Source organism: Formica exsecta, unplaced genomic scaffold (assembly GCF_003651465.1).
Source record: "Formica exsecta isolate Colony F162 unplaced genomic scaffold, ASM365146v1 scaffold245, whole genome shotgun sequence".
Lineage (NCBI taxonomy): Eukaryota > Metazoa > Arthropoda > Insecta > Hymenoptera > Formicidae > Formica > Formica exsecta.
In genome coordinates, this window is record NW_021849727.1 from 955,678 (window position 1) to 978,682 (window position 23,005).

The 23,005-nt window shown below is 36.6% G+C and overlaps 1 protein-coding gene across 13 annotated transcripts in view; it reads left to right on the top strand.

Moving 5' to 3' along the window:
* LOC115236100 (afadin) overlaps positions 1-23,005 on the top strand; it is a 47,416-nt gene that overhangs the window by 6,475 nt on the left and 17,936 nt on the right. For 4 of the 13 annotated variants that reach the window (XR_003884133.1, XM_029808300.1, XM_029808299.1 and 1 more), the window contains 19 exons: positions 745-852; positions 3,948-4,059; positions 4,161-4,353; positions 4,811-5,095; positions 5,457-5,740; positions 6,365-6,464; positions 13,380-13,476; positions 13,749-14,043; positions 14,272-14,390; positions 14,771-15,022; positions 15,256-15,535; positions 15,698-16,354; positions 16,447-16,695; positions 16,915-17,055; positions 17,144-17,209; positions 17,376-17,449; positions 17,534-17,652; positions 18,208-21,273; positions 22,945-22,994. Coding sequence is in view for 12 of the 13 variants with exons in the window: in XM_029808300.1 (XP_029664160.1) it covers positions 836-852; positions 3,948-4,059; positions 4,161-4,353; positions 4,811-5,095; positions 5,457-5,740; positions 6,365-6,464; positions 13,380-13,476; positions 13,749-14,043; positions 14,272-14,390; positions 14,771-15,022; positions 15,256-15,535; positions 15,698-16,354; positions 16,447-16,695; positions 16,915-17,055; positions 17,144-17,209; positions 17,376-17,449; positions 17,534-17,652; positions 18,208-21,273; positions 22,945-22,994 (6,456 nt within the window). In the remaining variant the exon portion in view is untranslated. Of the gene's footprint in view, positions 1-21; positions 171-744; positions 853-3,947; positions 4,060-4,160; positions 4,354-4,810; positions 5,096-5,456; positions 5,741-6,364; positions 6,465-7,999; positions 8,762-9,808; positions 11,107-11,328; positions 11,342-12,340; positions 12,409-13,379; positions 13,477-13,748; positions 14,044-14,271; positions 14,391-14,770; positions 15,023-15,255; positions 15,536-15,697; positions 16,355-16,446; positions 16,696-16,914; positions 17,056-17,143; positions 17,210-17,375; positions 17,450-17,533; positions 17,653-18,207; positions 21,274-22,944; positions 22,995-23,005 lie in introns of those variants that run through there. The other 9 variants (XM_029808302.1, XM_029808309.1, XM_029808310.1 and 6 more) reach the window with 9 other exon arrangements.

Sequence of the window (23,005 nt, forward strand, 5' to 3'; positions counted from 1 at the left end):
TCCTTTTTTTTTTTTTTTTCCTCGGATCGAACGGAAAGAAAAGCGGCGGAACCGCCGCGAAATAAATTCCGGCGCGTACAAAAGTGGAAAACTAATGGAGGGAGAAAATATTTCGATGTAAGAAAGGGACCCGCGTGTGTATGCCCTCTCTCAGGTTGGATCTCAGCAGAGTGAGTCTCGACGGAGTCCGGAATTCGCCGGAATGTGCCATTGTTCCGAGGAATTTTGGACTTGAATTCTCGAGTTTTATGAGAGAAAATTGTGCATATAATACTTTTCCCGCGTTTGTTAACAAATTTTTATTTGTCGCAACTTTTCGCTACAGACAGGAAAGATTAATAGACATACATAGCTTAATAAATACGAATCAAGTTTCGATTATCCTCGATTAGTGTCGTTCTCAAGAGAGTATAATTCTTTGCTGGACAGATTCGAGAACGATGAGAACGATTCTCTTTCTTCGTCAAAGAATTTTATTATCAAAAATTCACGACGATAAAAATTTTGTAAGAATAATTTAAAGATAAATTCTCAATTTTTTTTTTCTTGGGTTGAGGAAGGGGGAAGATGTTTATCATTCATGAAAGTTACTTTTAAAACAATTTATTTATTATTTTTTATCTAATCCAGTATATATGATATACATTTTATTTTAGAATCTAGCAGGGAAAATATTGATTTTTTTGTAATTTAATGAGCCGAAAGTTACGTTTAATATTTGTGAATCGTTCGTTTCGTTCCCAGAAAACACAGTGGCAGAATTGACTTTGCGGTTCGACGACGTGTTCTTTGATGTGACGTGACGTGAAAAGAGTATCTCTTCAAGGCTGAAAGAATGACGGTATCCGAAGAGTGAGTACAATATAAAAATGGAGCACTTTGAAGCGACACGATTAAACGAAAGAACGATATTCGTGGGATGACCACGTTTTTTTCTCACGTTTCTTACGATTAGGCTGACAAGAAAAAGCATCGAAATATTTGCAATTTTGAATAAAAGGAATTATAGAATCTTTATATCAGCATCGAGCATTCAACACACTTGGTATGTTTCCTATGGAAATATCGTTAAAATGAATTACATTTATATTACATTTATGTTATAATATATTTATATGAAAATATATATTAAAAATTTTAACAAGAAACATAGTGGAACATCTCGGAATTTTCAACCGTACATTGTAAATTCAAGACTACTAGGATCCATTGAGAGACAAAGTAAAACTTCAGATATGCGAAGACACGACCATTCGAAAAAAGGACGCATCCTCGAGATACGAAACGGTTTGATCATCCTGGACTGGCGCCGGCACGTACAGTGAAAAATTTTTTTTAAAAAAAAGGAAGATTGTTCCGTCTAAATAGGCCTTCAGATACCGAGGCGTTTGCCTCCGTTTCAGTGTCCAGTGTTTACCGACGTTTCTCCGAGACGCGGGAGACCTGATGAATGCTTGTCGGTTCTTCTCTTGCGACGTATAATAGCAAGGAACGGAGTAGCGTAGGACACAGCGGGGGAGGGGAAAGAGAAGCTACGCTTGTAGTAAGCTGTGCTATAGACAGGTGCAGAAATAATGTGCCATGCTCACGCTTAGACTTTTTGCGACAAAGTTCCTTTGTGATACTTAAAAGCGTACGCTTTTCACTTGACAGTCCAACAAAAAGTAACTTTTTTTCGAACACGATTAGAACGAGTCACTTCCTGTAATTTTTTTTATTCTGAATACGATTCCGGTTTCCGCTTAATCACTTGCTTCATCACACGTCACGATTTTGAGAAATTCGCAGTTAAAATTGCACGAAAGAGTTTTTAGTCGAATAGATACTAATATCATATAATAAATCTAATATCACAATTGACAGATTCAAAATGTATGCATAGATTTTTGCAACAATTTGAACATTTTTTATATTTTTTATATTTTTTATTTTGATATCTATACTTATTAATTTTGATTTCTTAAAATTGTTTATTTAACTTCCCAAAATTGTGACGTGATAAAGCAATTTGGAAACGGAAATCATTCAGCATAAAAAAAAAAAATACGGAAGCAATCTTTTTTATAACTGTGCAATTAATTGCAACGCTTCGACTACTTCGTATTTTCAAAGAAACAAAGAGAATCGGTGAGTCGCGTGTCTATCCTCGTGGATGCAGGAGTTATTAATGTACTCGATTGTACTACGTCGGCCGAGGCGAGACGCGTTACGTGCTTTGAATGCATCATGAGGTTGACACTCCTCGGGAGATTGGCACTCGGCGATCGAGAAAGTTCGTATCACGATTCCATTCAGGATGCGACGAGGAGGATTGCGTAGTGCGAAAACTCAGCGATTTAAATCGCAATTGCGTATGTGCTGTTGTAAATTTTGTCGCAAAGACCCCTCGATTGCACCGTCACACTTGCGATGCTCGCAAGTTTGCAAGGCAAACGAGTGACGCGCGCTTCATATTTTAGCGTATGAGTCATCGCGGTTTTACTTATCTGCGCGAGGTTACCTGCAATGATATCGCAGCGCGATCGTGCGATTAAATCTTAATAGAGAGAGGTGGCCTAGAATCACGATTCCATAATTTTCTCGTCCAAAGAGCTCGTTAGAGACTCTGCTCTCCCAGATATATCTTCTAATTTAAGAATGATCTCGTAAGCTTTGTAGTTGTTTTTTTTTTTACGCTTATACATCTCTCGAGATATCAGCCTGTAATCTCATTTTACTTTTAAATACGATTGTCCGATAGCATTTTTTATATAATTTTTAATATAATTTAAATTATATTATGCGAGTGAGCGAAATAAAATTATATTTCAATTTAATATAAATAAGATAAAAATTAACTTATGCGTCAGAGGGTTAAAATGCAGGCGGTGCAGCGAACCCTTAAAAGAAATGCGTGGACGCGCTTTTAAGGTTTTAAGATCGAGGACATGAGACGTGCTGAGAAGAGCGGAGGGGCAGGGAGAGATACGACAGGAATGCTTGGCACGTGACTGCCCCTCGAGGATCGTCCGGAAACTCCGGAGGCTCGGTCGAGACAGATTTCGTTTAACTACGATTTAAGTTAATTAACACACACACATTGTTGGTCAAACTTATTTGATAAGCGCCTTAACCTTAGCTGATTAATATAAGCTACTTATTATACTAAATAAAGCTATACTCAATCTCTTTAGCTAATTAAAAATTGTTAATTAATTCAAGTTAAACGAAAATTTGTTTTCTTTAGTTAGCAATTTAACTAAGAGATAAACACGAGTTAAATTTGATTAACTTTAATCTCGCTTAGTTGACGTAGTCGAACAGTAGTCAAATTCGGAAATTGCGTGAATGTGTCAATGATGTTATACATCTTTTCCCGAACACCCTATATAGTTCGTAGTATTCAAGAAGGCGTCGTTTCTAGATGCATTGCATGCATCGGACACTCGTGCTGCATAGCGAGAATCATAACAGACAACGTGATACTCCAGGGTAGCCTGGCGTACCGAACAGACGCCTCGTACTTTATTTCTGCCGTGATAATTTATCTCGACGAGGTATCGCAACACGGACGATGCTGGGCAGTTAGGGACGGCTTTAGGAAATTCCAAAAGGGGCGATAAACAAAATCAGCGAAGTAGCACACACATTTTTCGGAAAGTAGATTTGATTAAATTTTTTTTTAAGCGTTTTTCAAAGATTTAGATTTATTTTCTAGGCGAAACTTTATGGTCATTCGATTGATTATACGAATATTGGAACCTTGATTGAAATTCGTTTATTTTTTATTTGATCCTTAAAAAAAAACAAAATTTCTACGGTTTATGTCCTCTAAAATCGTCGCGCACACACACACACACACACACACACACACACACACACACACACACACACACAGATCACATACTATAGTTTCTACAGTGTCGGTTACCTGCAATTGTATATAGCTTGTGCATTATGTTTTTCAGGATGGCAACGGAACTGGCGAACAAGAAAGCAGAGCGAGAGGCTCTCAGGGGGGTCATACAACAGTGGAATGCCAATCGTTTGGACCTGTTCGAACTTTCGGAACCTAATGAGGTGAGTGTTGCAACGGTTTTGCAATCACTTAAATTTTTAATTGAACAATATTATTGTTCGCCCGGCTTATTTCATTTATACTCTATTTTTTTTTCCAATAGGATTTGGAGTTTCATGGTGTAATGAGATTCTACTTCCAAGATAGCGGCCAGAAGGTCGCTACCAAATGCATCAGAGTTGCCTCGGATGCGACCAGTCAGGCTGTGATAGAAACGCTCATAGAAAAATTTCGTCCCGATATGAGAATGTTGTCCGTCCCCGAATATGCCCTTTACGAGATTCACGAGAATGGAGGTGAGTGAAATCAAATTGCAATTTATATTACATTGTAAAAGTAAAGTTTGAATATGACTAAAACTATATATGTTTGATAAAAAGCTAAAATTATACATATAATTATAAACTTTGTAATTATTTCAGCTATAATAATATATATAATTATATTAAATTAAGAAATAAATTATACTAAAGTGTATGTGTATTTCAATATAATTAATTTCCAAAAATTAAATTTTGTTATATTTATTAATATCACACACAAATATTTCTGTCAACTACTTTATTAATTATGTTTGTGTTTTTAATTATGCTAATATATAAATTTTATGTTTAATTATATATATGAATTAACATCTTGATCTTTTTTTGAGTTAAAAAGAATCATTTTAATTTCAATGTTTTATTATTTAATAGTTTTATTTTATTTTGCGATGATATGTTACGCGTATAATGAAACTTTCTTTATTTACAGAAGAACGTAAGCTTGGGTTGGAAGAAAAGCCGTTGCTGGTTCAACTAAATTGGCATATAGATGATCGCGAAGGACGCTTCTTGCTGAAAAGAATTGACGACAAGACCAATGCGCAGGGCGTCGGTTTTACTTCAGCCGAGGGTTCTAGCTTTCGAAGGAAGCTGAGCAAGCGGGAGAAAAAGCAGATCAAAAAGCAAGAGAAGCTCAGTCGGCTGAAGAGCTTGGAGCAAGACGAAAACGCTGTGCCTGGCGATCAGAACGGCGTCGCCGAAAAGCTCTATACGGGTTAGCGAACGTTATTTTTAGACTGTTTGTGTAAAATCATTAAAGAATTAAATAAACGAATTAAAATTCTTTGGAGAATGTGCGACTGAAAAATATTACTTTGAAATCTATCTGCATTTAATTTTAATATTTTTAGATCATGTTCTCTAATATTTTTTATTGTGTCATTTATTGTCTCCTCTCAGATAAATGAAAAGTCTAAAAATAGTTTGATACGTCAGACACAATTATTTTACTTCAATTGTCGATGATTATTTAGTAATGAGCGTGATAAATCAAGATTTTTTTAATTGTTACTTACTGACTAATACGAATATGTTTTTTTTTCTTTTGGTACTAACGATGATATTATCATTTGCAGAACTGCCCGAGACTAGTTTCACAAGGAGCATTTCGAATCCGGAAGCGGTGATGAGACGCCGTCGCCAACAAAAGCTTGAAAGGAAACTCCAGCAATTTCGCAGCAAAGACGGTGGACCCGACACTGGCGGTACATTGAAAATTTATGGCGAGGCGTTGTGCAAGGACGTGCCATACAAAACATTGCTGTTGAGCGTGCGGGACTCCGCCGCTCAAGTCGTGCGAGAAATGTTGGCAAAATACGGCCTAGAAAAAGTGGACCCACAGTTGTATTGCCTTGTTCAGGTTAGCATATACATGAAATTGTCGTTTATTCGTTTTTTTTTTTAAATTATATTTAGGCTACGTTCTGATATTAACTGCCAGTACTAAAAACATATAATTTACGTTACGTACACTATAGATTTTCAGTACTGGCAGTGAATATCGAAACGCAGCCTTAGAATGCTAGTATGTATATTTATACATTGATTAATTTGATAACTATACTTTAATATGAGAGAAGATAATTTTGATAAAAACAGAAACAAGAATAGAAAGATCATGATAATAAAATAATAAATATATTAATAATTTGCAACACAGAAATACATAGTTAAAAGTAGAAACTTGTTAAATAATATTCATGTATCTTATTTAATCAGAATTAAACAAAATAATAATAAAACAAGAACATTTTTGTAATACGATAAGGAAATTGGAGAAGGATTAGAAATGTTAATATGCTGGATATAAATACTGCTATTGGTGGTTAAGATTGAATATTGTAAAATATATACTTCTATATCGAAACATATGATTAATCTACTAGTTCCTGGAAATTGTATCAGATTTAGTAATATAAATATCAGATGTTTCTTGTTAAAAGCACAATCATATCGTAAAAATCATATTTTATTCATGCTGCAGGTTAATAGTGAGAATGTGAGTGGCAATGCGCATCAGGAGTATATATTGGACGACGACGAGTGTCCTCTGGCGATATTAATGAATCATCCTTCCACACGAGGTAAGAATTTACAACTTTTATGTGAATGCTTTAGACTTATAATTGTATACCTATGATTCTTATGAGCGATTTTGATTGTATATTATTGTTTCAATATATAATATACAATATATAATAGAAGAAAAGCAGATACGACCAGACTTGTGATTCTAAAGTGTTTAATCTAAATTTGGGTTCATTACATTTAACTCCTTGAGGCTATATATTGAAATTTATTTTTATACATTTAGAAAAAAAAACCATTAAATTTTTCGTCTTTTAATCTTTTATCCAAAATTTAATATAATCAGAGTTAATATTGCAACACTAATTCTATATAGAGTCTGCGAACAATAATAACTTACTCTGCTTATCTTTATACTGTAAGATTTTTTGGAGAAATGGTACGGTTTTAAATCTTCAGCATGGTATATTATATAAAGAGTGATACAAAGAAAAGGAAAAACTTGTCATGAACTTTAGTTTTGCTAGTACATAACAAAAATCATTAACTTAATTGCCAATTAGAACTTTAAGTAGTGTTGTTTATTTAAATATAATTTTAATTTAAAAAGCAATTATTAAAAAAACATTAATGTCACAAATTAAATAAGAAACTTTGTTACATAAAATGTGAATATAAATTTTGGAACATTTCTATTATATATGAAAATAATAAATTAGACAACACTCTATAGAGAAAAACTCAAAATTGTATTAAACATAAATTTCATTGAAAAATTAAATATAAATTAAACATATATCATAAAAATAATCACTAATGTTTAAAAAACTTTACGTGGGAGGATTAAATATATCTATGATGAAAGAAAACGATAGAAAAGTAATATAAACAGACGCGGAGGAAGAAAGAAACTATAAAAAAGTTGATATGATAAAATAGGAGGAATAAATTCATTAAAAAGATTGACGTCAGAATTTATGAGAATTGAATAAAAGTTGGACATAAAAGAAGGCTAAAAAGATAAAAGAGGCTGCGTCAAAGAAAAAATTATATTTATACGATTATACGTCGTACGCACAGAAGGTTTATATCAGCTGGAAAATATTCAAAAGGAGCAATGAAAAGGGAGAAAGAGAGAGACAAATCGAAGGATTGAGAATGGACGAAGGGGGATGTAAGGGTGGTGTAAGGAGAACAGCCGATGCCAACATCGCCTCAGTTGGTTCATTGTCGTTTGTACCGGTACCAGTGCGCGGGCGCCGTCGTCGCCGCCTCGTCGTTCTCTTTGCCCTCATTTCAACGTCATCGTTCGTAGCGCAATAATTGCCGCGATCTCGAATTGCCAGTGATTTTGGACCAAAATTTGCTCGAACGATCTTATTCACGAAGAAATTATAATTGTTCCAGCACATCTTTTACGTAAAAATATGTGAAAGTTCAAAGCCGAAGGCGTATGTGTTGCCTTCTGTATACATATTAATTTATATATACATATATATATATATATATTAATTGCGTGACACATTTTATTTATTTAAAAAATGTTTCTACATCGAACGACATCGTCGACTGTGATCGATGACATACTATTGACTTATCATTGCACACCAGTACTAACAATTTCTTTATCCGAGATCGTCAATACGATTTCTTTGATAAATCGCACGATCTATAAATATATTGCAATTTATTCGCAGTATTTGCGAGAAACAGCGGGAGCTGTTTTATAGAGTTGTGTCGTTATATCTGAAGCAAGATCTTGACCATCAGCGCGGATCGTCCTTGTATATTACTGCGACACGTTTATGTGACTATCAACGATCGTACCTATGAACGCATTTTCCTGAAGTGTGTCATCATTAGTATCACATCTAGAAAGTTTTGACATCGATATTTGTTTAACTATTAGCTAAATAAGTTCATTATTCTTCCGGTTGTGTAATTATTAAAAATAGGAAGCGAAGAGAGCGAGAACAAGTGTGTTCTTATTTTTACATTTAAGTCTGGGTAATGTCACCGGGATATAAAGCAAACATTATCGAGCTTCTTGATGAAGATAGGACGAGAGTAAACTTGGATCTAATCGCGATTTCAAGCTCGTCAATGCTATTAGCAGCAGTTGATGCTGAAGAGATTTGATTATATACCTCAACGCCCATCGACTTCGCAACTAGTTGATAAGATTCGCTTAACCAGCTTGCGAGGGACCAGGAAGTTTCCAAGTTTCCACGGAACAACAAAGGAAAGGAACAACGAAGGGGACCAATATTTCAGCAGCGGAAGCGATAATCGACAAAGGGACCACGAAGTTTAATAAATAAAGCGGTCGACATGATGGATTGGGGAATACGACGTAAGCTCTTATTAAAGCTGACAGAATCATGCATGACGCATAAGCTGAACTTTCTTTTTTAAGTGTGATTCCGTATGTTTTATCGACCCAATTTAAACAAATTTATCGAAGCGTATTATTTATATAAATAACATTCGTATTGTAAATATCGAAGATATTTTTTAAAAATTATTTAGCGGCAATGTAATTTTTTCTGTTTACTCTTTATTTAACTTTTGTAAGATATGTTCTCTTGTAATATACTTTTTATCGCTTCTTATATTGAGAAGAGATTGCTAGAAGCAAAAAAATCTTATGTTCCATCGTGTACGCAAACTTTTTATACGCATTATAGGATTTTTCGATAATTGTCAAGGCTTGCCTCTTGTCTTGTTTGCATGCATCTCTTACATTGTATTAAAAAGAAATCGATGCTTTTAAAGACGATATTAAATATTTCATATAAAAAAGTTTATTATATCCGAAGAGATAATTGCATTAAATCATACGGAAATTCATTTGAAAAGAATGTCGAATGTATCGCTCGATATCGCCGCGATGTAAAATATCTCGATATAAAACTAGAGCACATTTTTATCGTGCAAATATACAAGTATAAAAGATATGATAATTTTAAAAGGAAAAGAGAAAAATACGAAATTTTATCTGTAATCGAGAAAAATTGAATATTTCGCTTTCCCTCTTCCGGGATCAAGCGACTCTTGTATCGCATTCGAAAACCGATAGGGTTGAAGGAAGGGTCAAGGGATGAAAGCAACATCGGCGATCTCTCGTGACCTCTTGCGTGCCTCGCATACGCATCGCGAAGCGATATACATATGTACGTACGTACGTGTAGATTCGCGACTGGAATTGGGTGCGCGGAAAAATCAATAAAACGCCGGAACGACCTGCGTTATATGCCGACCTACATTCGAGAACCTAGCGTGCCACCTTTGTCTCTCTAAAGATACCTTCGGTAGTTTCTCCTTTCCGGCAATAATCGCGTGCGCCGATCCTCCGATCGTTTTCCCTATTTCCCCTTCCCCCCCCCCCCAAGCGAAATTTCGTAGCTTCTTGATCGCGATTGTGACGATGATGAGTAACTGTTTCCGAGTACAAAGACTAAGACTGCAAGTGTAATAGAAAGAATTTTAATTGAATCACGATTACTACTTTCATTTATCTGAAAGTGTCTCATATTAATATATATGAAAATTTGCTTTTTTATATTTACATATTTAATACAATATAATAAGATAATTATTAGATAATGTTACAAAAATGGGATACATCGCATTTGGATTAATATGATTGAAAAAGAAAAAAAAAACTTAAGATAAAAATTCTTAAGAATCTCGTCTCTCGGCCACATTTTCCGATAAAGTCAACTAATTAATTACTTCTGTATAGGATGAAACTGATTTATAATTATTATGGCCTTTTCTACGACGATTAAGGAAACATGTTGATCTCTACCTGATAACATTTGTGGGATGATTAATTTCGGAGTACATTATATACATATTTATCGATGAATTGATCTCAAAAATGATTAATGAGAATTCCATCATTTATAATAATAATATTAATATTATACTCCATCATAATATTAATATTATATTCCATCATAATATTAATATTATATTCCATCATTTATAATAATAATATTAATATTATTATAATAATAATATTGCAAATTCTGTAGGTTTATGAAGATAAAATCACATCAACGGAATCATGCGGAACGTTTTATCATTCAAAATAAAACGTTTCTAGTATCATAGATATCGAAAAAATAGCAAAGCTTTGATAAATGTAGATTGATACGAATATATAGTGTAGCAAAAAAAAAAAAAAGAGGGAAAGGTCACTGCTTGCTAATTTAAAAAATTAATCTTCTAGTGTTTACATTTGTTGCCCGTTTGTCGATAAAAAAATTACGATAAAAAAATAACTGTTGCACGAATCTTTCTATGAGATCGAACGTAATAATCGTAAAAAAAAATCCGATATCATCCTCTGTGTAAGGCGCCTCTTCCTGTCCCTATTTTCGATTAAAAATTAACTCTTGCACGAATCCATCTCGAAAAGCTAATAAATAATTTCACGACGAATGTAAATGGAGAAGTGCTGCTATAGTTCCGTGTATATATAACATAAGGGAGACTCGTGAACACGCTTGCGCCGATCTCACGTGCGTTCTAGCGTATTCTAGTTTCTATATACATACATCCTGTGTACATACGTTGTACGGGACGAAAGTAACAAGAAGAACACAACATACGGCCCAGTGTTGTCTTAACGGGCGAGCCGCGTACACACAGTATCGCCTCCCGCGTCACGAACATTGAAAGATTCATTAGGTTCGTCTCGTTATACCCGCGAATATAATTGCAATTGTCGCATTCGATCGTGTTCGCGATAAAATCGAAAGTGCCTCTCTTTTCCATTCGAGTGCGCGATTTATTGGTTCATTCTCGTTGAAATATTTCATAATATCCACAAGTTGTATGGATAAAAGAAAATGTATTAATCTATAATACATTTTCTGTAATTAATCTATAATTAATCTAATTATAATTAATTATTTAATTCGCAGTAAGCCTATATTTAGAACTTATTACTTAATTAATTTATTGAAGTTTTTACTCTTCTCTCCCATCCGCGCTTCGCGCGTCTTGCTTTCTATTTGATTAAAATTTACATTTGTAGTTTTTATTTCTTCGTCCAACGCCTTTTTTTATTAATAAAGTAAATAAATTTTTCTGTCGGTGATTCGGTAAAAATAATATGTTACATATCAAGTTTGAAATTATATATATATATATATATATATATATATATATATATACACGCGATTTAACATTCAAAGAAATTATTTTAATTATCCAAAGAAATTTTAAAAAAAGTGTCAATCTTTATTTATTGTACTTTTAAACATATCAAGATTGTCGCGATTTTCAATATATTGACAATGATCTTTACTTTACGCTCGTGGCATGTATATCAAATTGACTGCGTGTACGGTATCTAAAAATCTTTCGCATTACAATATCACGTTGGCATTTGCTATCGAGTGAACTGAAAAGGTTAAAGCTACGTAGAAATTGCAACAGGTGCAATTTAATGACAAAACGTTGTTCCCAGAACTTTCATTTTTATAGCATCGATAAAAATACACACTGGTCGATTTGTATATAGCTGTACATACATAATGAAAAAAATTAGCATGAAAGATATGTATATTTATCCTCGAGAGAAAATATGGTTGGCCTATTAAACTGATCATTTTCGCTTATCGTTCTTTAATCTAATTTTAATTCCGATTATGACCAACTTTTCTTTACATACGTAATTTTTATATGTATATGTTTCCCGATATTTTTGACATTTTATTAATAAGTATTTCATTTTTAATTTTCGAAAATTGGCTTCTAAGACCACGAAAATATATTTCTGTTCTATCGATGTACAAACAGGCGTAGTTTGTTGCAAGACATGTTAAATCGTACGTGTTTTGAGAGACCTTTCTTAAATATATTCGCGTTATTATCCGCTTGTGAATCATTGATCTAGAAGTGTTATCGGACTTCATAGATATGAAGATATGATCGGGCTTTGGCCATTCAAGCCACGCCGAAGCGGCAAAGTGGAGGTGATGTTGGGTGAGTGTCTTCGGGAAAAAAATTTAAATACTCTAATCTAGATTGCTGGCGAATCCAAAATTATCCAAAGTTTACGAAATTCACCTGCACGAGAGTCTATTACAAGCGTCGACTTCTACCAATATTGTCAAACGTAGCAGGCATTTTTTGCAACTCAAAAGTCCTCAGACTCCAAGATCATCTGAAGTCTCTTAACTCGCGAATGTATCACCCTAACCGAAAGTAAAGAAACGACATCGTTTGCAAAAGCAAGGACGAGGGAAACGCTGATGAAAACGACGACTGGGTGCAATGACTGTGCGGCTCGCTGACCCGAGAAGCCGAGAGTCGTTCTCCCTTTCCGTCCTCTTCCGTGAGAAGTTACCGTGCTTTGAAAGCACACGTGCGTCTACCGTGCGTTGTGCGTAAGGGGAACGGTAATATTTTAACGCGAGAAAAATGCACGATCACTATCTCTCGTCCATCATACTAATTCGACGATTTACCGCGAAGCTTCTCATGCGCGATTATTATTATATATGCCACGCATCTCTGAATTTAACGATGCGCATTCGTATGACGATTCTTTGATGAAGCTCCCCCTTTTTTTTTTTCTCTTCCCACACATCGTTGCATTTTCACACCTGATAAAAGCCACGATGTCCTTTATCGCATTTATTTATTATTCCTATTTATTTTTCGTAAAAGCGCTGTATTTATTTATTTGATTTTTAAAACAAGTGTCCCTTTCGCGTGAATTTTGTGTGCGTGAAATAGTTTTTGCAAGAAGTAATCGCTACTTCTATGAACAAGCTGTTGTAAATGTATTTACGCTCTATAGTGTTTATGATCTTTTATGTTTATATACTTTATATACTGAACTCATGATTGTGTGTCCTTATAATTTATTATTTATGTAGATAAAATGTATATAGCATTGTTTTGTTGTGCGATAACATTGCTTAATTAAAACGCACGTATTTTTATTGCAGGGTCCATTATGTTTCATGTGAGGAGGAGGCCTGCGGATTACATGCCGCGGAAACGTAAAAAGAAACCCGCCGGAAAATGGAACGAGTTGGATCACAGGTACGAAATTTTTTTGTAATTTTTTTTGTCTCTACGTTTTTCCTTCGTATGAGTGAATAACATTAGAAAACACATACAATAAAAAAAAAACTTATTTTTAGAAAGTTGACCAAAAAAATCTTTAAAATATTCCTTTTATTTGGAATTTTAAACAAATATATCTGAATGATCAAAAAATTGTCAAAGAACTGTCATAGCAAGTGTTCAATTTCCTCGAGAGAGACTATAAATATCTTGACAGTTATAAAACTTGAATCTCTTAATTTTTGTAGGTACGAAGACGAAAGGTTGCCATTCCTTCTGGAGCTTAATCCCGATGGCAGCGATATCCCTAACGGCGCTGGAGTGCGACATCGATTGCAGCCAAATGTCACGGAAGTAGGGTCGGAGAGACCCATTGGGCCCCAAGCGGTGCAGGCACAGACGTTGACGCTACCAGGACCGACGGTGATGCCCAGGCATTGCGTGATAGCCTTCACCGAGAACATCGTCACCCTTACGCCGTGCTCCAGAGACGCGCACACATATGTCAATAATCAGAGGATACATCAGACCACCATATTGCAGGTGTGTTGCCCGTTTCTTGCGATGGAATTCGCTCGCATCTGTCTTTTGTATTTATATATTTATTTCCATGATTGTTGTGTGATTAGTTGTTTAATTAAATGTAAATGGTTCTATAATTAAGTGTAAATAATAAATGTAGAAAATAACGTTCAAATTTATGCTTCGAGTTGTGTCAATCGACGAGAAATAATTTGATCGTAAGCTTTAATGTTGTGTACATTTTTACAGAATGGAGCTATCATCAAATTTGGCAGAATGCATACTTTTCGATTCATTGACCCGGCGCCGGAGGAGCGCATTAGACAGAGACATGATTCCAACAAGCAGATTGACTATGCCTATGATCGGTAAGTTTAAAATTTGTATTTTTATACTCCGTTGCTGTAATTAGATGAGAATAGAGGTGGATGCACGAATCTTTTGCTGCATTCGTCGTACAATTTAGCCATTATGCGTTTTTAATGCATTTTAGATGCACACATGTTTAGCTCATTATAATCATCAATTATCATAATTGCTATATCGACGTGGATTTTATGTATATTATAATTTTTATTAATATTTTTTTTAATTTTAAGATTTTTGGAGAACTGTAACATCCATTTCCCGATAGTTTTTTACCATATTTTCTTTTGCCACTTTGTTGAGTGATATTTATTTTGCTCGATTTTTGCTTCGATGTTTGCTTTTTCCGTCGCAAATCTTTGCTTCGCGCGCGTCACGATAGACGCTCGCCGGACGCAACCAGTCAGGATGTCAGCTCGGAAAAGTTTCACCCGGGATCCGGGACACTGAACGGCGGCGGTCAAACCCCGAACCAGATCCAAGAGAGTGCGATCCCTTCGAAGTCCGCCGTCGCAGCACGTAGTCCTCGTAGTCCCACGCACCCGCCAGAGCCCACGCACAATTACGAGACCACATTCGATCTAGATGGAAACGTGGAGACCGCCAGTCTTAGCAGTAGCAGAGATGGCAACAGGTAGCGAAATGCGAATCTACAACGGTTTTCGACGCTTTCTGACTTTGACTAAGAAAAGATACTTGGAAATTGTTGGATCATACCAATGCGAAGAATTTTATCAAACAATTATAATCGTAAAGTCTGTGTTAGAAGCAAACCATATGTGTACATAAATTAGTTTTTTTAAATTTGTTAATTTTTTGGAAATTTGAATCCGAAGAAGAAAATTATGTTATATCAATTGTTGACAGACTTTCACAGTACGATCGGCAGCCGCGAGGCACGGATCCGATCTTGCCGGCTGTTTTGGAGTTTCTTGAAGAGACAGAGGAGACATTCCTTCATGCTGTCATCACCGACGTGGAACCTTCGGCGCCGCAGTTTAAGCTGGCGCCCACTTACACTCTTTATCTAAGCGCGAGGTATCGCGCCAGCACGCATTATAGACCGGAACTGCAACCTACGGAGAGAGCGCACCGACTCACCGTCATGCTGGCTAACGTCGCTACGATGATTCAACGTGTTATCCAGGTATATTTCAATATTAATAATTTTCTTAGCAACAAACTTAAAAATAACCTGCTTACAAACATATTAACGTGGTTTAGACTTACATCCGAGAATGCACGATTCCATAACACAAATAGATATGTAATATACGTGAGTTTTTCAATGAAGATTGCATTTTTCTAGGAACGTTACATGGACGCCTCGTCTTTGGCCTTTTGGCTGGCAAATGGCTCGGAGCTGTTACATATGCTAAAGAGCGACCGGCATGTGGGCGCATTTTCCACGCGGGCGCAGGACATCTTGGCGGACGCGGTGCACACGGCTTTCGGTTCGTTGGTGCGTTGCGTTACGCTGGAGCTAACGCCGGCGATGACGCAGTTCATGGCGGATGCAGACGAACCGGCGAAAGAGGCCGGGGTGTTACAGATCTTCTCGAATACGATGGCATTACTGCGACGATGCCGCGTGAACGCCGCGTTGACGATACAATTGTTTAGCCATTTGTTTCATGCGATCAACGCTACGGCTTTCAACACTCTCGTCTCTAACGGAAATCTGTGCGTTAGATGGTTCGGACGCAGGCTCAAAGCCAGGCTGAACGCTTTAGAGACTTGGGCCGAGAGGCAGGGGCTGGAACTTGCTAGTCAGTGCCACTTGGCGACAATTATGCAGGCGACTCATCTCTTACAGGCTCCCAAATACAATGCCGAGGAACTAGCCACATTGAGCTCAACTTGTTTCAAATTAAATTCTCTGCAGGTCAGAGCGTTACTGCAAAAGTATCAACCAGCTGCGGACGAACCTAGGTTACCTGCCGAATTGATCGAGAACGTTGTGAGAGTGAGTATACTTGAGAATACTATAATTTTGGTCTTTGTTATTGATTATAAAATTGTAAAGATGTTATTATATATAATCAATCTTTGTCATAGGTGGCAGAGAGTGTCGCAGATACACTTGCGCGTGCAGACGGTCGTGAAATAAGACTGGAAGAGGAACCTATCCTAGGATTGGCGTTATTACTTCCCGAGGATGGTTACAGTTGCGAAGTAATAAGAGGCGTTCCACCAGGACTAGCGGAGTTTCTAGCACCTCTACAACGAGATGGTTTATGTCGCATGGCAGCTCAACCTACCAGCAGTGGCTATTGGACCATTTACATGATAGACCATCACAACAATGTAAGTTTTTTTATTATTATAATTTCACATAAAATAATATCTATACGTGCGGCTTTTTTTTAAAGCTTAATTAACAAGTAAATCATAGTCTTTATAAACCGATGAAAAAAAAATTGTCATCTTTATGCACATATATTAAATTTTTCCAATTTAGATAAGAATTGTATATAAAAATGTTTTCATATACCAACACACAGCCTTTTTTTTTATATTTTGTAGTTGCGTAGCCCTAGCGCGATGAGCAACAGATCCGGCGGTTACACCAGCCATGCCAACCAAAATCATGCTCAACCAGAAATACATGTCATTAAACTGCATAAAAGTACTAACGGCATGGGTTTGAGCATTGTTGCGGCGAAAGTACGTAACCTTGATCCCTCCCGCGTGTGTTTGTTTGTATATCTATTTATTATAATTATATATGATTTTTTTAAATTTTGTTATGCAGGGCGCTGGACAGGATCGATTAGGTATCTACATCAAAAGCGTTGTTGCTGGTGGTGCTGCTGATGCTGTAAGTAATTGTTATTTATTCGAAAAAACTACTCGATATACATACAATATTCAAAACGCGTGTTTTGTATTTAGACTTTTGACAAACAGCTAGACATTATGATGTGAAAAATATCTTTACTTTATTAAGAGATTTATAATTTATTTTTGTTTATTTATTTTTTCAGGATGGTAGATTGACGGCAGGCGATCAATTGCTCAAGGTGGATGGACAAAGTCTGGTCGGGATTACGCAAGAAAAGTACGGCAGAGACTGTGTGATTTAATGTTAAAAAATGTAATAAATCTTTTAAATGTTTCAATCTTATATTATAAAATTTCACAGGGCTGCCGAGTATCTTGTGCGTACCGGTCCGATCGTGACATTAGAAGTCGCGAAACAAGGCGCTATATATCACGGACTCGCAACGTTGTTATCTCAACCTTCTCCTGTGATGACAAGAGGTAAGTGCAAAAGATTAATAACTAACGCTACAATCTGCGAAGCTAATTTAGCTATGGAAAAAGGAAGAAATGATTGAAATCTTATTTTCTGATTCTGTCTGATCAGTTTCAATCTATAAAGTTTATGTAAAGAAAAGAATTATATTTATATATCCACATACATAATCTATAGTATATTATGTTATAAAATATTAACTCAAGTTCCCTACCTTTTTTCTTAATAAATAATTTATTTGTGTATTAATAATAAAGAATTTTAAGAAAGTTATTGCGTGAGAAACTTGTTTTACGCAATTCAAAATTATAATGCAATTACAAGAATCTATTATAAGTAGAAATAAAAATTTAAAACTAAAATAAATTATCTAACGAGATCGAGCTTGTCACCCTTTCGCTTCAAGCACACGTGTCGACAAGATTCTATTTTCTACAAAATTGCTATAGCAGGCGTTTCCTAATCCGAATATTTGCTCCGCCAGAATAACGCCTTTCGCTTCGCTTTGCTCGAAAAGAGCCCGCTTTACTAACGCTTGACTAACCACTTGTTTCGTGCAGCGCATAAGAACCGGCCGAGGTCCGAGCTCTTAGAGCCGGCGATAGGAGCAACGGAGACGGCAGTTGGTGGTCAGCAAGCCACATCACACTCGATGGGCGACTTATTGTCCTTCCCGCAGCAGGTGGCATGTTGTCAGGATTTTAATCAACCAGGTGCGATTCCATCTCGACGCATTGTCGAGGCATCCGTTTACCGTAATCAGATCGATCAAGGTTTTCCACGAGTCGATGATTTCGACGAGTATCGCTCCATGCGGCAGGATCCGTTTTCCGTTCTCCGTCAAAGAGGCGCATATCCCGTCGACGAGAGAGAACACGTCCCACGTCCTTCCACTCCCACTGTCTCCTCCGCGCATTTCCCGAGAAATCGTATGCCCTGTCCTCTGATCTCCGTTACGAGCGACAATGATATATCGTCCGTTATATATCAGGACGAGAGTGATGCGAGTGACGATAAAATCGTAGAGGAGGAAGAGAATAATACCGAATTAGACAAAGTCGCGACGAGTAGTTTAAATTATTCAACGAACACTTTAAATCCGTTCGTAAGAATTACAGCTCCGCCGCGGGAATACGCAGAAGCTGCAGATGACTATAAGAATGACTATCCGCTGACTTTTGATAGAAATGTCTTTGATGCTATACCTTACATTGATCAAACCGATGACGGTAATCTCGCAGAATATAGAGTCCAGATAGAATCGAGTGATAAATGCGAGCGCTGTAATAAAATTGATCGCAACTCTAATCTTGGAGATTCTCAGAAGCATATAAAGGTAGATTGCAATAGTCAACATACTTTAAATATTCCACGATCTAATTTTGAGATAGGTACATGTAGCAATCTCGACGTTTCGTCAATCGAGACTCGCTCATTGCCTGCGAATAGATCGGTGTTACCCATCGCTACGATCGAACCAACTTCGGAATTTAAGTTAGAAGACCCCTCGCACCTTGAAAGCGCGAATAATAACGCAAGATGTATATTAAACGTCGACGAACAACGCAAGGACAAAGTGTTGGATGATGTTTCCAACTCCGAAGATTGCGCGGACGAGTCCAGTTCCACGATTAACGATGATTACGCATCGAGCAGAGTCGATGGAGATGTCGAGGAAGGAATTTCCACCCCCAAGATGTACACTGTAATGCCAGAGTTGCATCTCGATCTGAGCGGGCTGAATAGCGACGTGTCCAGTGACGAGTCCAAGACGGAAAAATGCTGGAAGTCTCCGGAAGAGGTGCGTCTAGGATGTGGTAGAGTCGCGGCATTAGCGAAACACTTCTCTAAACTTGGTGATGCCGGTTTGATCAAGTTCAAGTCCACCAAATTGACCGATTCCCGTCAGTTTGTGTCGGAACCGAACATCATATTGTCGGAAAAGGATAGCGAACGATATTTGCATCGATCTCTGCCGATTGTGCAGAAGGAATACAAATCGGATTCGAACTTGACAAAAAACTCGGCAAATAAGAGCTCTCGAATCCGCCCAATCGGGAAACGCGTCATTTTGGTTGACGTTGAAACCGACAAAAATGATCTTGCGATCGAGGAATGTTATCATCATGGTGCTAAGCGAGTCACCATTGCCAGGATTCCTTTAATGGATCATAAGGATCAAATCGCGATTGATACTAAAGGAGGATTAGATTTGGTAGCCTCGATAGAAGATACATCGAGTAACAATAGCAAAGATCAAGTGTGCACCGAGAAGGATGCGACTCCTGCGGAGATTGAAGATAATAATATGATGACCGATAATGATAAATCTCAGGTTTTCATTGATGCTGAAAGTACGCCGATCGAAAAGATTAATATCAAAGATAGCGGTTCCAAGCTCTCTTTGGAACAACAGCGAGTGATCGCGGAACAACTCGAGCAGTTTTCAAATCTGGATAACACCGATGCCCCTTTGTTTATACCGGAGCGAAGTGTAAAGCAGGTTCTTCTCGCTTCTTCGAAAAGTGAGAATAACATAACGTCCGGTGGCTCGAACTTGGCACATCAATCAGCGGCGTCTCGGGAGAAATTATCATCGTTGATCAATATAGATAATAGCTCCCGAAGAACGAAGCAAGTTTCCGACTCTTCGTCGCCCTCTTCTCCGCCTTCTCCTTCATCTTCCATTATACTACCGCTCTCAAATGTTGTCGAAGATCCTCCGTTCTCGGAAGACGTCAAAACGCAAACCCGTCAATATTGCAGGGAACGACACAAATCTTGCCTACTCATCGATATCTGTCATTCTTCTGCTAAGATTTATTCCAACTCCTCGAAAAGCCTATCGATGCTTCCGTCATGTCACGCGAGCGCGTGTTCTGGAGATAACAAACTGAATATTCTGCGGGTGCGAATTGCCAAATCGCTCTGTAACAGCGAGAATAATCTGATCGGCGCTGCTATTTGTGAGAAAGAAGAGAGTCTTCGCGGCGAGTCCGCCAAATTGACGCGCAGCTGTGAGAGTATCCTAAACAGCAATTTCTCATCTGATTCTGCCGATCGACTCTCTAAAGATCTTAGTAAAGATATTGATTCACTTCATACATCCTGCAACAGATTGTGTCCTAAGGAGAAGACCCGATGGTACCGTCCACGCTCTCTTGAAGAGCTGAAATCGAAGAAGGAATCGAAGCAAGACAACTCGACGAATTCTATTTCAGCTCGAAGTTTCTCTAAAGTTCAAACTAGATTCAGCAAATTTTTCGGTGATAAATCAGATTCCGAGAACAGAGAGGAGATGCGACGGAATCGTCATCTGTCGCTTGAAGAATTGAGATCGAAAAGAGAATCGCTCGAACGAAACAATCGCAGGAATTCGAGTGATATCGCTGAAATACAGAGGTCCGATTGGACGTTGAGGAAGAGATTTCGCGCAAAGCTGCGCACGAGCTGCAATCGGTTGAGAGGAAGCGCGCTTGAATTGTCGCGTGGAAACGAAACGAGCGACGAGAAACGACAAGGACGGGGAGTCGGAAAACGAGAATATCGGAGCGAATTGGATGTTTCGCGACGAGAGTCCGATTCGGAGAGGGATGGTTGGAGCTTTCGCGAGATCAGCTCAATGCGTAAGCTACCATCACGTGTGTTTATGCATTCAGTGTGCATTTAGTCGAATTTTTCTTTCTTCGAGCACTCTCTTGCCTGAACAAAATAAATGGAAAATCGACATTCCCAGGCGGATCAATGTCGCACAATTTTTTAGATCTCCGTGTTTAGATCCTTTTTATATATTATGTTTCTTTATAACGCGATCCTGGTGTCCCAACAAAAGTATAATCATTCTCGCAACTCGTTATTTTGCAGCACATAATGATTGATAAAAAAGCGATCGAGTAAAAAAAACTGATCAAGTTACTTTTATATGAGGGATTGTACATATAAAAAAAATATATGCTCTAAAATAATAATATAAAATTTCTCGAATAATGCAATTCTCGCTTTATCATAAAAAAAATAGAAAAAGATATAAACGTTTATTTTCTTTTTCCTTTTAAATAAAATTAGGATTTTCAAGAACCAAAAGAAACACACTAATTTGATCAGTTTTTGATATGAATGCATCAATTAATGTATATAATTTATGATATATTGATTTTTTATAATTTCTAGCTTTGCTTCATGCAAAAGTGAAATCAAGTGTCTCATTTTGCAAAGCATAAAATACGTGTATATTTTTATTTCAACATGATATATTAATACAATTTTTATATATTTTGGCTAGTTTCATTGTTCTTAGAATAGTAACATAGCAATACATGTGGTTTTACACATAATTTTAATGCGTATAAAGAATGCTAATTATAAATTGCGACAATTGCAATAGGATAATTCTTTTTTTTTAAGTATTATACATTTGTTCTTATTTTTAATCCACTTGATTACACTAAAACTAGTCATATAATTGCAAACACATGCATGCAATGTGTGTGTAATATATGTTTATAAATATTATTTAATTTATGTCTATATATATAAATTATTATGTCTATATAAGGTGTGAGTTTTCTTCTACTAATTCTAATATAATGTTTTCTACTAATCGAATTAATAACTAAATAAGTATCACTTTTGGATGTTGACTAATTATGTCGACATTTAATAACACACAATCGGAATTATTTTGTCTAAATATATATGATTTTCGAGAAAACAGTTTGTAATATTTGGAGATCACCTTATATAAAATAATATAATGCAAATGCAAACTCTTGCTCAGTGTAGCTTAGCATGTCATGGTCATAAATTAATAGTCTTACACTTAGCCATATTAACAGGATTGGTAAGTAATATTACTTGTAAGGTCATTATATCACTTTTGTTATATTTTAGTATAAAAAAAATATTTAAAAATGCAAATTTTATGTTTCATTTTTTATCTTTGTAATAATGTTAACAATAGATAACGAAAATTGTTTTGTAATGTCTCGTTGCTTCTTGAATAACGATAATGTGGTAATGGACTTGCTTTTTAAAATCGGTAATGTGTAACTTTTATAAAATAACTTTCCCAACCCTGACATTTTCGCTGCTTTCAAAGTGTCGATGTAGGCGTATCTCGCAACTGCCATACCTCGAACACTTTGGCAATCCAGAAAAGAGCGTTCTATTCTCGACAAATGTGCTTCGCGTATGTGCACGAGTTGTCATTTAATATCGCGCCACGGCGCTTTTGTGCGTTCACTGATGCATTAACTCAAAGCTGTCTCTTTGTGTGTACCCGCTTGGGCTACCCGCAGGTCCACGTCGCATGAGCGAGCGGGATCTACCATCGCGGCTTGGACACGACCCCACTCCTCA